Genomic DNA, 16,179 nt, shown 5'->3' with positions numbered 1-16,179 from the left:
ACCTCACACTCTCTGTGGAAAAGGTGATGCTCAGTGTAGGACAAAATGGCTTAATCTTTCATTTCAATCAATCATTTTAATATGAAGAGTGTCTAAATTGAACATTAACCCATGCCTGTTTAGATAGGCTATTTGCTACTAGTATTTCTGCCTGGAGGTGTCATGAGAATCATAAAAACCTTTTAAATATTTAAATTACAGTACACAATTGATTTGATCCTCTGAAACACTTTTATTGAGAAGCAAATTAAGCAAACAAGCAATTTGCAACCACAAACCACAAATTATTATCAGAAGTATTTATGAAAATGTGATGTCAACATATCTACATGTCAGTTATAACTTAAAGGGCAAATTCAGTATTTTCCAACCTGGACTTTATATATCCATGCTTTTGAGTCTAAGTGACTGATGGGAACAACAATTCTTGAAATTGGTTTAATATTGAGCAAGAGTGCGCAACCAGCAGCGACGAAACAGGCTGCAATGTAACAGTATTGGGCAATTGTGCACCAGCAATTTGAGTCTATTTAAAGTGCTTGTTTTTGCCACTGACAGGCTCAGATTGGTAGTATAGGTGTCTGACAACTTATGGAAAGGTTCCCTACAGAGATTAGAGTAAAATCCTTTTTGTTTAAACAGAAACACCGCTATCGTCACACCCACCAGACTCCATTTAAATAAACTGTAATTTTATCATTGTACAACGGACTTTATTCAAAGCCAACAGAAACCAAATCAAACTCAGAAAATTTATTGTGGTTCGTCTTTCCACTGTTCTGCAATCACCAACTCTAGTTTGGTAGAAACAAACCTTCAATTCACAGAGTTATATATGAATATATGCTGCCTCTGTACATGCCAAAATTACTATTTATTTGAATGGAGTCTGGCTGGTTTTGACGATAGCGATTTTGAGGCTGTTTTTAGTTAAAAATGATCTTACTCTCTAACAAAAAGGTCTATCTCTGCAGGGATCCTCTCTATAATGTTGTCAGACACTTCTAATCATAATATGAGCCTGTCAAAAAAATACCGAAGTTACCCTTTAACAAGAATATGCACATGACTGTTCATCTATTTTAGCAGAATGCAAATACACTATAACATACAAAGTTCAGCGCTTATTTACAAAAACATTTTCGACTTCCCAGAATGCATCCGCTCAGCTCAGCTCTCAGTGGTTCCGCTTTCCACTCGAATTCTGCAACACACAGAAAGGACACAATTTTCTCACTCGTTCATTCACACATAAAAATGTGCAGAGCCAGTTTTTAGGTGAAGGACAGAGATCATGTGTGGGGACAAACCTGAAGCTTCCACACCAGGAACGCCACAAAGACTCCGTAGACCATGCTCTTGACGATGAAAACACCGTAGGAGAGTTTGGCAGCCTGTGTGATCTTCAGATATTTCTCTGCACAAACATACAGATGAGGGAACATGAGCCAAAGAGGAAACATCCAGTGCACTTTACTGACACCAAGGACACTAAATAGTAGCAGGGGTGAACCACAATATATTTACCTCTTGTCAGGACACCTTCTTTAGCTGATAGAAAAAGAAGAAGAGGATTAGACGAGGGCAGATGGTTGTTCACGTGTATTTTCAGTCAGGTTTGATTCATTTCTGAGTTCCAAATGAAACATACCTTTGTCTCCAAAAATTGAATCTGAGTATGGTGTTGTTTCTGTCCCATTGTAGAAGCTGACAGTGCACTTGAATTCAGTGTTGGGGTCGTACCACTCTTTGGCAGAGACCCTCAGCCTGCTGGTGATTGTGTAATACTTGTCCTTCCGCAGGGCAGCATTGTCAGTCGCCACACCAGTGGTGACGTCTTCTCCACCGACCTGCCAGGACACACTGACATGGTCTGGGTAGAATCTAGTGGCCAAACATACAATGGTCTTCTCCGCATTGCCTCTCTTGTTTTTACACTCTTTTGCTGAAGGATGAAGGACTTTCACTGTTGGTGCAGTGATCTCGTGGTCTTTTTCTGCAAGGACAAAGGACAGAAATCACTAAATTAAAGCTGCCTATAGATCAACAGCTAATGTACATGTGACATCTTAATACCAGTTTAGACATGAACGTCAGGGTATTGAAAGACTCAGTTTTTCACCAACAGCTCATATGAAGTATCTCTATATGTAATGGATCCCATTTATAGCCTCATTAATGTGATTTTAAATACACATTTTTCATTCAGTTTTACCATCTGATAGCAACTGAGAAAAGGTTTACAATGACATCCTGTGAATGCTGATATTTACAGCTTGAACATATAATGCTATACGTCTGGTGCCAAGACCAAACACAGCATATTTGCCATTGAACAGAGAGATTTATCGCAGTTATTGCCAATTTTACGTTTTCTTTTACAGTTTTAAAACGAAGCAACACGATGCTGCTGCACCGAGTCACCTAACAACAAGACATTAAAACAATTTTACTCAACAATAATCCTCAGATCTGAGTCGAGAGAGAGTCACAAAACAAACATTTATGCCTAGGATTTTTCTAATTTTCTTACCCAACACTGTCAGTCTGGTGCCACTGCCAAAGTAAGCAGGCTCGTATTTGGTCACACTGATACAAGGCTACAGAAAAACTGTGTGAGCTCTCAGCCCTGAAGCTGTCGACTGTCTCTGTGCTCGTCTTTTTAGATAACTCAAAAACATTTGTAGAAACAACCTCAAATTAAACTACTTGCTAACAGCATTAATTCTGATTTAAGGTGCATTTAAGAGCAGGAGATTAAAAACAGCCCTCAGCTCTAATCTGGCAGTTACCAACTAGTCTCATGGAACATTATGATTTAAGTTTTGTGATTGCCTTACCTAAGACGGTGAGTTTAGTTCCAGCTCCAAAGTAAGCCTCTGACTGTGAGCTCACAGTGTTTCACAGAGCTGATAAGAACTCGCTGTGACATTAATAATCTGGGCTCAGAGCCAAATGTTTTATCGCTGCAGCACTTTTACTGGAGAACACAGACAACTTAGCTCAAGCTTCCACCTTTAACTTCTTTTTGCGCTTTTAAAATGAGATGACTGTGTTTCCTAGCATCAAATAGGAGGTCTAAAAGTACATTTTTAATACTCAACAGTTTTCCTGACTCGCATACCTGTGAGTCATGCTCTGTGAGACGTGTCTGTCGCAGGTTTTCTTACCTAAAACAGTGAGTTTAGTCCCAGCTCCAAAGTAAGCCTCGTTGTAGGAACACAGAGACTTTTGACAGTTACAAAAACTCTTCCTGCTGCCTCTCTTTATCTCTGCCTCTTTGAGATTATCACAGCTTTGTCGCTCTTTGACATGTAAGGACTCTAAGTACAGCTTATTCACTAAGAATCAGCAGTCTTTCGAGCCTTTGAGTGTCTTAACAGTGTCAGAAACATCTTCACAAAATTATACCCGAACAGTTAAAATGTGATCTTACCCAAAACTGTTAACTTTGTTCCTCCACCAAAGAAAGCCTCTACGGCACCACCAGAGTCACAGTGAATGTGATCAGTGCTCAAAACAGCCCAAGATGCAGCTTTTACTTTGGAGCTTTAGTTTCTAGTTTTGTAATTAATGTGACTTTCCTTTAAAACCAACAACTACAGCCTGTTTGTAGGAGATTTTGATTTCTTACCTAAAACAGTTAACTTTGTTCCTCCACCAAAGTAAGCCTCTGTAGTGGTGGTCACAGTGAATGTGATCAGTGCTCAAAACATCCCAGGATGCAGCTTTAACTTTGCTTCCTCAGTCATATTAAATATAACTTCCTTTTACAACGAACAACTTAAGACTGTTTTTTACAAGACGTTTTTCCAAACCTCTGTTGCCTCCCTGTTAGACTTTATGTTAACTTACCAAGAACAGTCAGTTTTGTTCCCTGGCCAAAATAGACTTGAGACAACATTTAGGATTAGGAACAAAAATATCTGGGCAGAACTTAAACTAGACTTGAGTACATTATCTTTCTTGAAGACATAATTTGATTTGATTTCTTACCTAAAACAGTTAACTTTGTTCCTCCACCGAAGTAAGCTTCCCTACTGTCAGTCACAGTGCACTGGTTCAGTGCTCAAAACAGCCCAGGATGCTGCTTTTACTTTGAATCTTAACTTTTCTTTAAACCAACAACTACAGCCTCTTTTTACAAGAATATTTTACAACCCTCTCAGTCACCACCCTTTTAGGCTTTATTTTAACCTATCAAGAACAGTCAGTTTTGTTGCCTGGCTGAAATAAGCTTAAACACTGTCTCAGTTTGAAGCCTTAAAACATGAACTCTTAACAGGACTTGAATGAGAATATTTTTTATTTTAAATTAGTTTGATTTCTTACCTAAAACAGTTAACTTTGTTCCTCCACCAAAGAAAGCTTCTGCACCACCACCAGAGTCACAGTGAATGTGATCAGTGCTCAAAACAGCCAGGATGCTGCTTTTACTTTGCTTCTTTACTCGTAATAAACATAACTTCCCTTTACAATAAACAACTTAAGACTGTTTTGTACAAGAAGCTTTTAAAACCCTCTCAGTCACCACCCTGTTAGACATTATTTTAACAAACCAAGATCAGTAGGTTTTGTTCCCTGAATGAAATAGGCTCAAACACTGTCTGAGTTTAAAGCCTTAAAACACGAACTCTAAGCAGAACTTAAACTAGACTTGAGTACAGTGAGTTTCTTACAGACAGAGGGACAATTTTTTGCCATTAGTTTTGATTTCTTACCTAGAACAGTTAACTTTGTTCCTCCACCAAAGTAAGCCTCTGTATTGGTGTTCACAGTGCACTGGATCAGTGCTAAAAACATCCCAAGATGCTGCTTTTACTTTGAATCTTTACATTTGAGTTTTCTATTACTGCAAATTTCCTTTTTCCTTTCCTCCTGTTTTTACTAGTTTTTTGCAAGACAGCCCTCTCAGCTGCCACCCTGATAGACTTTATATTAACGAACCAAGAACAGTAGTTTTTGTTCCCTGAAATAAACCTAAACACTGTCTCAGTTTGAAGCCTAAGGACACAAACTCTCTGCAGAACTTACACTTGATTTTAGTACAGTGAGTTTTCGAGAGACACCAGAACACTTTTTGAATTAGTTTTGATTTCTTACCTAACACAGTTAACTTTGTTCCTCCACCAAAGTAAGGCTCTGCAGTGTTGGTCACAGTGAATGTGATCAGTGCTCAAAACATCCCAGGATGCAGCTTTTACTTTGCTTTCTTAGTCGTATTAAATATAACTTCCCTTTTCAACGAACAACTTAACACAAGAATCTTTAACAACCCTCTCAATTACCACCCTGTTCAACTTTATGTTAACTTACCAAGAACAGTCAGTTTTGTTCCCTGAATGAAACAGACTTCATACTGACACAACATTTAGGATTAGGAACAAAAATATCTGGGCAGAACGTAAACTAGACTTGAGTATATTATCTTTCTTGAAGACATAATTTGATTTGATTTCTTACCTAAAACAGTTAACTTTGTTCCTCCACCGAAGTAAGCTTCCCTAGTGTCAGTCACAGTGCACTGGTTCAGTGCTCAAAACATCCCAAGATGCTGCTTTTACTTTGAATCTTAACTTTTCTTTAAACCAACAACTACAGCCTGTTTTTACAATAATATTTTACAACCCTCTCAGTTGCCACCCTGTTAGAGTTTATTTTAACAAACTAAACAGTCAGTTTTGTTGCCTGGCTGAAATAAGCTGTCTGAGTTTGAAGCCTAAGAACACAAACTCTAAACAGGACTTGAATGAGAATATTTTTATTTTAAATTAGTTTTGATTTCTTACCTAAAACAGTTAACTTTGTTCCTCCACCGAAGAAAGCCCCACCAGCATCAGAGTCACAGTGAATGTGATTAGTGCTTTAAACAGCACAGGCTGCTGCTTTTACTTTGCTTCTTTACTCGTAATAAACATAACTTCCCTTTACAACAAACAACTTAAGACTGTTTTGTACAAGAAGCTTTTAAAACCCTCTCAGTCACCACCCTGTTAGACTTTATTTTAACAAACCAAGATCAGTAGGTTTTGTTCCCTGAATGAAATAGGCTCAAACACTGTCTGAGTTTAAAGCCTTAAAATACAAACGCAGAATTTAAACTAGACTTGAGTACAGTGAGTTTCTTACAGACAGAGGGACAATTTTTGAATTAGTTTTGATTTCTTACCTACAACAGTTAACTTTGTTCCTCCACCAAAGTAAGCCTCTGTATTGGAGTTCACAGTGCACTGGATCAGTGCTCAAAACATCCCAAGATGATGCCTTTACTTTGCTTCTTTACATTTGAGTTTTCTATTACTGCAAATTTCCTTTTTCCTTTCCTCATGTTTTTACGACTTGTATGAAAGACAGTACTCTCAGTCACCACCCTGTTAGACTTTATATTAACGAACCAAGAACAGTAGTTTTTGTTCCCTGGCTGAAATAAGCTTAAACACTGTCTCAGTTTAAAGCCTAAGAACACAAACTCTGAGCAGAACTTACACTTGATTTGAGTATCGAATGTTTTTGAAAGACACAAGAACACTTTTTCAATTAGTTTTGATTTCTTACCTAAAACAGTTAACTTTGTTCCTCCACCAAAGTAAGCTTCTGCATTCTGGTTCACAGTGCACTGGATCAGTGCTCAAACCAGCCACGATGCAGCTTTTACTCTGCCTCCTTACTCGTGGTAAATATAACTTCCCTTTACAACCAACAACTTAAGCTTGTTTTGTACAAAAAAAAATAAAACTCTCTCAGTTACCACCCTGTTAGACTTTACGTTAACTTACAAGGAGGCTTCATACTAACATTTAAGATTAAGAACAAAAGCTCTGAGCAGAACTTAGAGTTGAGTACATTATCTTATTGAAGACATAACAATGTTATTTTCGTTAGTTTTGATTTCTTACCTAAAACTGTTAACTTTGTTCCTCCACCGAAGTAAGCTTCACCAGTACCAGAGTCACAGTGAATGTGATCAGTGCTCAAAACAGCCCAAGATGCTGCTTTTACTTTGAATCTTTACATTTTAGTTATGTAATAAATATAACTTTTCTTTAAAACCAACAACTACAGCCTGTTTTCTACAAGAATATTTTACAACCCTCTCAGTTGCCACCCTGTTAGACTTTATGTTAACAACTATGAACAGGCAGTTTTGTTCCCTGGTTGTCTCAGTTCGAAGCCTAAGAACACAAACTCTAAGCAGAACTTGAACTAGACTTAAATACAGTGAGTTGCTTAAAGACATGGGCATTTTTTTTTTTAAAAAAAATTGTTTTGATTTCTTACCTAAAACAGTTAACTTTGTTCCTCCACCAAAGAAAGCTTCACCACCACCACCAGAGTCACAGTGCACCTGATCAGTGCTCAAACCAGCTATAGATAGCTTTTACTTAGAATTTTTGCTCTGTAGTTGTGCATCAAAGCAGATTTCCCTTTTCCTTTCCTCCTGTTTTTACTCGTTCTTTGCAAGACGATGTTTTCAATCACCCTGTTAGACTTCATTTTACAAAAAGCAGTAGTTTTTGTTTCCTGGCTGAAATAAGCTTGAACTCTGTCTCAGTTTAAAGCCTAAGGACACAAACTCTGAGCAGAACTTAAACTAGACATGGGAACAGTAAGTTTCTTAAAGATTTTAAAATTAGTTTTGATTTCTTACCTAACACAATTAACTTTGTTCCTCCTCCAAAGTGAGCCTCTGCACCAGCACCACCGGAGTCACAGTGAATGTGATCAGTGCTCAAAACAGCCCAAGATGCTGCTTTTACTTTGCTTCTTTACATTTTAGTTATGTAATAAATATAACTTTTCTTTAAAACCAACAACTACAGTCTGTTTTCTACAAGAATATTTTACAACCCTCTCAGTTAAACTTTATTTTAACAACTATGAACAGTCAGTTTTGTTCCCTGGCTGAAATAAGCTTCCACACTGTCTCAATTTGAAGCCTAAGAGCACAAACTCTAAGCAGAACTTGAACTAGACATGAGACGCAATAAGATTATTTTAAATTAGTTTTGATTTCTTACCTAAAACAGTTAACCTTGTTCCTCCACCAAAGAAAGCTTCTCTACCACCAGAATCACAGTGAACATGATCAGTGCTCAAACAGCACTCTGTAGCTGTGTATCAAAGCAGATTTCCTTTTTCCTTCCCTCCTGTTCTTACTAGTTTTATGGAAGACAATGCTTTCAATCACCACCCTGTTAGACTTTATCTTAACAAACCAAGAACAGTAGGTTTTGTTCCCTGGCTGAAATAAGCTTAAACACTGTCTCAGTTTAAAGCCTTAGGACACAAACTCTGTGCAGAAATTAAACTAGACTTGAGTACAGTAAGTTTCCTAAAGACACAATAACATATTTTTTTGATTAGTTTTGATTTCTTACCTAAAACAGTTAACTTTGTTCCTCCACCGAAGAAAGCTTCTGCAGCGTTGTCCACAGTGCACTGGATCAGTGCTCAAAACAGCCCAAGATGCTGCTTTTACTTTGAATCTTTACATTTTAGTTTATGAATAAATGTAGCTTCCCTGTTTTTTCACAACACAACTCTCTCAGTTAACTCCCTGTTAGATTTTATATTAACTCGCCAACAACAGTAGGTTTTGTTCCCTGGCTGAAAAAGACTTCGTACTGACACGTATAAGCTTAAGAACAAAAAGCTCTGAGCAGAATTTAAACCAGACTTGAGTGCTGTAAGTTTCTTAACATAACCATGACAGTGCTTTTAAGATTAGTTTTGGTTTCTTACCTAAAACAGTTAACTTTGTTCCTCCACCGAAGTAAGCTTCTTGGTTTGAGTCACAGTGCTCTGGATCAGTGCTCAAAACTGGCAGAGATGCTGCTTTTACTTTGCTTTTCTAGGTTCTAGTTTTGGGGTAAATGGAACTTTCCTGTGTTTTAAAAGTTGATTGCAACACAACCCTCTCAGTCACCACCATGTTAGACTTCATGTTAACTTACCAAGAACAGTGGGTTTTGTCCCCTGACTGAAATAAGCTTAGAGCGAACACATTTTAGCTTAACAACAAAAAGCTTTGAGCAGACTTTAAACTAAACTTAAGTGCTGTAAGTTTCTGCAAGTAATCATTACAATGCTTTTTAAGATTAGTTTTGATTTCTTACCTAAAACAGTTAACTTTGTTCCTCCACCAAAGAAAGCTTCTGCACCACCAGCACCAGAGTCACAGTGAATGTGATCAGTGCTCAAAACAGCCCAAGATGCTGCTTTTACTTTGAATCTTTGCTTTTTAGTGTCACGTTACTGCAAATTTCCTTTTTCCTTTCCTCATGGTTTTATCACCACCCTGTTAGACTTTATCTTAACGAACTAAGAACAGTCAGTTTTGTTCCCTGGCCAAAGTAGGCTTTGAACAGCGAATTCTTTAAGCTTTAGAAACAAAAGCAGTCAGCTCCATTACAACTAGACCTGAGTGCAGTCTGAGAAGAAATATTCAGGTCAGTTACAGCGCTATTTTTTGTTTTCTTACCTAAAACAGTTAACTTTGTTCCTCCACCAAAGTAAGCCTCGCGGTCTGAGTCACAGTGAATGTGATCAGTGCTCAAAACAGCCCAAGATGCTGCTTTTACTTTGCTTTAGATTCTAGTTTTGTAATAAACGCAACTTTCCTGATTTTTAAAAGTTATATACAACTCAAATTGCTCAATTAACACCCTGTTAGACTTTATTTTTCAGTTTTGTCCCCTGGCTGAAATAAGCTTCATACTGACACACATTTAATCTTAACAACAAAAAGCTTTGAGCAGAACCTAAACTAGACTTGGGTGCAGTACATTTTAACTAAGAGAAATTCATTACAATGCTATTTCCTTACCTAAAACAGTTAACTTTGTTCCTCCACCGAAGAAAGCTTCATAACCACCAGAGTCACAGTGAATGTGATCAGTGCTCAAAACAGCCCAAGATGCTGCTTTTACTTTGAATCTTTACATTTTAGTTATGTAATAAATATAACTTTTCTTTAAAACCAACAACTACAGTCTGTTTTCTACAAGAATATTTTACAACCCTCTCAGTTAAACTTTATTTTAACAACTATGAACAGTCAGTTTTGTTCCCTGGCTGAAATAAGCTTCCACACTGTCTCAGTTTGAAGCCTAAGAGCACAAACTCTAAACAGAACTTGAACTAGACATGAGACGCAATAAGATTTTTTTAAATTAGTTTTGATTTCTTACCTAAAACAGTTAACTTTGTTCCTCCACCGAAGAAAGCTTCATAACTACCAGAGTCACAGTGAATGTGATCAGTGCTCAAAACAGCCCAGGATGCTGCTTTTACTTTGGAGCTTTACATTTTAGTTTACGAATAAATGCAACGTTCCTGTTTTTTAAAAGTCATATGCAACACAAACCTCACAATTTACTCCCTTTTAGACTTTATTTTAGCTTACCAAGAACAGTCAGTTTCGTTCCCTGGCTGATATAAGCTTCAAACTGCCACAACATTTAAGCTTAACAACAAAAAGCTCTGAGCAGAACTTATGTGCTGTAAGTTGCTTAAAGAAACACACCAATTACAGTGCTTTTTACGCCATTATTTTTGATTTCTTACCTAAAACAGTTAACTTTGTTCCTCCACCGAAGAAAGCTTCTGCATTGTTGGTCACAGTGAATGTGATCAGTGCTCAAAACAGCCCAAGCCCTACTTTGAATCTTTGTACTGACCCAGGATTCAAGCTTAAGAACAGAAAGCTTTGAGCAGAACTTAAACTTACTGCACCCTAGTCTAGTTTAAGTAAGAGAAACTTATTACAACACAATTTCTTTCTTTGTTTTGATTTCTTACCTAAAACAGTTAACTTTGTTCCTCCACCGAAGAAAGCTTCATAAGCACCACCACCAGAGTCACAGTGAATGTGATCAGTGCTCAAAACAGCCAGGATGCTGCTTTTAGTTTTTGTAAGTTTTTGTAAGTCTGCTGCAAGTTTCTTAAAGAAACACGCCAGTTACAATGCTTTTCACGCCATTAGTTTTGATTTCTTACCTAAAACAGTTAACTTTGTTCCTCCACCGAAGAAAGGTTCATTACCAGAGTCACAGTGAATGTGATCAGTGCTCAAAACAGCCCAAGATGCTGCGTTTACTTTGAATCTTTACATTTAAGTTTAAGAATAAATGCAACTTTCCTGCTTTTTACAGTTGTATGCAATACAGACCTCTCAATAAACAACGGCTTGGCTTTATTTCAACTTACCAAGAACAGTCAGTTTTGTTCCCTGGCCGAAATAAGCTTCGTTCTGACACAGCGATTGAGCTTAACAACAAAAACCTTGAAGCAGAACGTAAGTTTTTGTAAGTCCTGCTGTAAGTTTCTTAAAGAAACACGCCAATAACAATGCTTTTTTTCGTTATTAGTTTTGATTTCTTACCTAAAACAGTTAACTTTGTTCCTCCACCGAAGAAAGCTTCATATCCCTGGCTCACAGTGAACATGATCAGTGCTCAAAACAGCCCAAGATGCTGCTTTTACTTTGCTTTCTTTACATTTTAGTTTACGAATAAATGCAGCTTTCCTGTTTTTTACAGTTGTATGCAATACAGACCTCTCAATAAACAACGTGTTAGGCTTTGTTTCAACTTACCAAGAACAGTCAGTTTTGTCCCCTGGCCGAAATAAGCTTCGTACTGACACAGCGTTTAAGCATAAGAACAAAAACCTCTTAGCAGAACTTACGTTTCTGTAAGTTCTGCCGTAAGTTTCTTAGAGAAACACACCAATTCCAATGCTTTTTTCGCCATTAGTTTTGATTTCTTACCTAAAACAGTTAACTTTGTTCCTCCACCGAAGAAAGCTTCTGAGCTCTGGGTCACAGTGAACTTAATCAGTGCTAAAACAGCCCAAGATGCTGCTTTTACTTTGTTTCTTTACATTTTAGTTTACGAATGAATGCAGCTTTCCTGTTTTTTTAAAACCTGTGTGCAATAAAAAACTCCCAATTTACTCTCTGTTAGACTTTGTTTCAACTTACCAAGAACAGTCAGTTTTGTTCCCTGGCCGAAATAAGCTTCAAACTGACACAGCGTTTAAGCTTAACGACAAAAACCTCTTAGCAGAGCTTAAGTTTTTCTAAGTTCTGCCATGAGTTTCTTAAAGAAACACGCCAATAACAATGCTTTTATCGCCATTAGTTTTGATTTCTTACCTAAAACAGTTAACTTTGTTCCTCCACCGAAGAAAGCTTCTGTGCCCTGGGTCACAGTGAACTTAATCAGTGCTAAAACAGCCCAAGATGCTGCTTTTACTTTGAATCTTTACATTTTAGTTTTGTTATAAATATTACGTTCCCTTTAAAATCAACAGCTACAGCCTGTTTTCTCCAAAAACGTGTACAGTTACTATCACTTTGTTAGACTTTATGTTAACTTCAGTCAGTTTTGTTCCCTGGCTCAAACAGGTTTCAAACGGACGCAACGTTTAAGCTTAAGAATAAAAACCTCTGAGCAGAACTTAAACTAGACGTGAGTACAGTTAGTTTCTTAAAGTCACAATAACAATGTTTTTTCATTAGTTTTGATTTCTTACCTAAAACAGTTAACTTTGTTCCTCCACCAAAGAAAGCTTCATTAGCACCAGTGTCACAGTGAATGTGATCAGTGCTCAAAACAGCCCAAGATGCTGCTTTTACTTTGGAGCTTTACATTTTGGTTGTTTTTAATGTATTAAATGTCACTTTTCTTTAAATTCCAAGATAACACATGCTGCACTGCAGTCTGTTTTTTACAAGTCTAATGTAACAGAAACTGTTTCTTTCAACAACCATCCTGCTTGTATGTTTTACTTCTGTTACAGGTGAATTAATCAAAGGTTTGATGTGTTACTTACCGAGAACAGTCAGTTTAGTTCCCTGGCCGAAATAGGCTTCGTAATTGGCACAGCGCTTAAGCGTAACACTAAAAAGCTCTGAGCTGAGTTTCAACTATAAAGACCAGTTATGTTTCTTATATCAATGTTCCAGTTACAGTTAGTTAAATGTGAATTATTCTTGACTTACCTAAAACAGTCAGTTTGGTTCCTTTTCCAAAGTAAGCTTCGTTTGCATTGTCACAGTGCAGAAATACTAAGCACGAAACTCTTGACTTTTTCACCACCAGATTTAACTTTGGAAACTTTTTACTGATACCTCTGTTAATACTGAGACTCTAAAGCAACGTGACATTTATAGAAACACAGTATTAAACTGGAATATTTACCTAAAACAGTCAGTTTGGTTCCTTGGCCAAAGTAAGCAGGGTCAGTGTAGGTCACAGTGTTCTCACTTCAGCTCAATATTTCAGCTTTTTCATAACAAACTCTTTTTCCTTCACTGTCAAACCAACATTTTTGACTGTTCTGAGTTTGTCTCAGTGAACTGAAGCAGTGACAGATCCTACTTACCCAAAACAGTGAGTTTTGTCCCCTTTCCAAAGTGAGCTTCAGTCCCAGTGTCACGCTGAGTGTCTCCTCCACCAAAAAGTCTCTAAACTTTCCATAATCAGCATGTAGAGACACAGTGTGATGATCCAGAGGATGAAGAAGGTTCAAACACGCAGGACGAGCTTTATAATGTCCAAATATATCCTTTATGTCAAGATGAGTGAAAGAAGCATCCTGATGCTTCACATATGATTTGAAAGTCATTTTAAAAACTACTTTTCCTGCCAGTTTTTTACATATAAATGAACAGTTTGACACCAGAGTGTGCTGCCGTCCTCTACACCTTCATATTATTGATATTTCTGCTCTCCTCAGTGTGTCAGGCAGCTTGTAGCCGTCTACACAATGGGTGTTAATGGGAGGAGGTTTTTGTACGGCGGCTCTATGGGGTTGTATCACCGTGGCCCCCTGTCCCCACGGTGAAAAAGCATCACACAAAAACCTGCCGTCTCTTCGCTTCTCTCTTCTCTCCCTCCCCCACCCAGCTCCTCCATATCTCAGCCTCCATCTCTGTGTGTGTGTGAGAGAGCAGCTGTGCAGGTCGGGCTGACTGACGGATGAACGAGCTCCAACCTGACTGCTGCTATTTCTGTGACAGCTAAGAAAAGAAGTGAGAACAGAGGGGAGGAAAAGGAAACTGGTCTTTGTTTGTGTTTGTAGAAGTTCAGAGGGAGGGACATCTCTGCTGGTCACACCTCTTCATCCTCCCAGTTATCAGCCAGCTGAGGAGGAGACATGTTTACTGAGTGACACTGACAGATCACTGATTTTAGATGAGACAAAACAGGGTGCAACACTGACGAGACACAACCTCATATGCAGACAAATTAATCTGCATGTATGAATCAAGCCTGTACTGAGATGCTGAGCTACACATTCATATAAACTTTTTTTTTATCAATGTGATTTTAACCTTATTAGAAAAATAATAATGATAATTTAATCCAGAAATAATGTGAATAATATAAATTTAGTAGACATGGATTGAACTTGCAAAAAAATTACCATTATAGGATACAAATTATATTTTCACATATGACCAATAATTCATCTACAAGTATGAAATATCAATGAAAGATAAAATATTCATCAGATGATGGCGATCCTTAAATTGTTATTTTTTTGCTGAACATTTTAATAGATAATAATTACAATAAATGATAATAATAAATGTAATAAATAATGTTTTACTTCAATGTAAGTCTTTAAAACAGACAATGCATTAAATATCCATACTAAATCATTCAAAAATTGCATAAAAATAATAAATTCCTTGGCAACAAATAATCACATTATATTTATAAGACATAGTTTTTAAGTGCCAAAGTTAGAAATAGAAGTCTTGCATTCAAAATGGCTATAAAATAAAGTACCAAACATACACATACGTACTTTTGGCCCATTTCAGAATGATATATATTATTGGATCGTAATTTAATGATGCATCAACATGTAGGTATCACTTTAATGTTGCAGCTGATAAATTATGGAGCTAATTTTAACTACTTTAAAATATCAGTCTATAATAAACATTTTTATTTGTAGATTAGCCTATATTTTTGCATTTTTGTGTAATTTTTTCAGCAAAGTAAAGATGCCAAATTAATAAATAATGGAGAAAAAGTACAATATTTCCATTTAAAATCTGAGTAGAAGTATGAAGGAAATACTCCAGTACAATTTTGAAGTACTTGTACTTTATTTATGAGTTAATGTATTTAGTTACAATGCGCCGCTGCAAATTATCTTTGGCTATATATGTTGTCTTTTGATGACATTGGTGAATTCAATGCTTATATACATATGTTCCTATGTTGAATGTAATCTTTAATTAAGACATTACTCTGTCTACTGAGGTGTTACACTGTGCAATTCATTTTTTTCTTTCATTTAGATAAATGTTTAACCAAATGATTGGTAGTGAGCTCATATTTGAAATATTTTTTATGGTAGTTTTGTATCTACTGAACAGTGAAACATTTTAAGCAGTTCATGATTTATTTCACAGCTGCACTGTAGAGGTCACTTTTGTGCTGAATGTAACTTGCAGCTTATTCAGATTAATTCTTCACTGCAGTTCCATCTGATATCACTTTAATTTGAAGTTTTATCCTGACTTCTAAATAAAAACACACGTACACAGGCAGATTATGAGACAACTGACCCTCAGGCACAGATATGTAAAGCTCCCACCACCTCTCCTAACTAGGAGCAAGATACTCAGACCTTGAGGTGGTTTCACTTCGTAATTTTGTGGCTTTTTTTTTTTTTTAGTCGTTTTGTGTCTCTTTGTAGCTGTTTTGCCTCTTTATGTAGTTATTTTGTGTCTCTATGAGGTAATTTTGTGTCTTTTTTGGTCATTTTGTGTCTCTATGAGGTAATTTTGTGTCTTTTTTGGTCATTTTGTGTCTCTTTGGGGTTATTTTGTGTCTTTTTTTTGGTCGTTTTGTGTGGCTTTGTAGCTGTTCTGCCTTTTTAGGTAGTTATTTTGTGCCTCTTTTTTTGGTCATTTTGTGTCTCTTTGGGGTAATTTTGAGTCTTTTTTTTGTCATTTTGTGTCACTTTGCAGCCGTTTTGCCTCTGTAAGTAGTTATTTTGTGTCTCTCTTGAGTAATTTTGCATCTTGTTTGGTCATTTTGTGTCTCTTTGTAGCTGTTCTGCCTCTTTACATAGTTATATTGTGTCTCTGTTAAGTAATTTTGTCTTTTTTTTTTACTCTTTTTGTGTCTCTAGCTGTTTTGCCTCTTTATG

The 16,179-nt window shown here is 36.9% G+C and overlaps 1 protein-coding gene and 1 gene segment (V, D, J or C); one reads left to right on the top strand and one right to left on the bottom strand.

Annotated features, from left to right (window-relative positions):
- The window catches only part of LOC117267112 (E3 SUMO-protein ligase ZBED1-like), a 41,719-nt gene that overhangs the window by 3,762 nt on the left and 21,778 nt on the right, over nucleotides 1–16,179 (top strand). The window lies entirely within an intron of this gene.
- Nucleotides 213–3,348, bottom strand: LOC117267113 (T-cell receptor beta-1 chain C region-like; the record flags this gene model as incomplete). The annotated part of the segment is given in 5 exon segments: nucleotides 213–1,204; nucleotides 1,311–1,417; nucleotides 1,528–1,551; nucleotides 1,652–1,996; nucleotides 3,171–3,348. Coding segments are annotated over 5 exon segments (681 nt in total), but the record flags the coding sequence as incomplete, so codon positions are not given.

Source organism: Epinephelus lanceolatus, chromosome 15 (assembly GCF_041903045.1).
Source record: "Epinephelus lanceolatus isolate andai-2023 chromosome 15, ASM4190304v1, whole genome shotgun sequence".
Classification (NCBI taxonomy): domain Eukaryota; kingdom Metazoa; phylum Chordata; class Actinopteri; order Perciformes; family Serranidae; genus Epinephelus; species Epinephelus lanceolatus.
The sequence above is the reverse complement of the archived record's forward strand: the minus strand, read 5'-3'. Positions and strand labels throughout refer to the sequence as shown.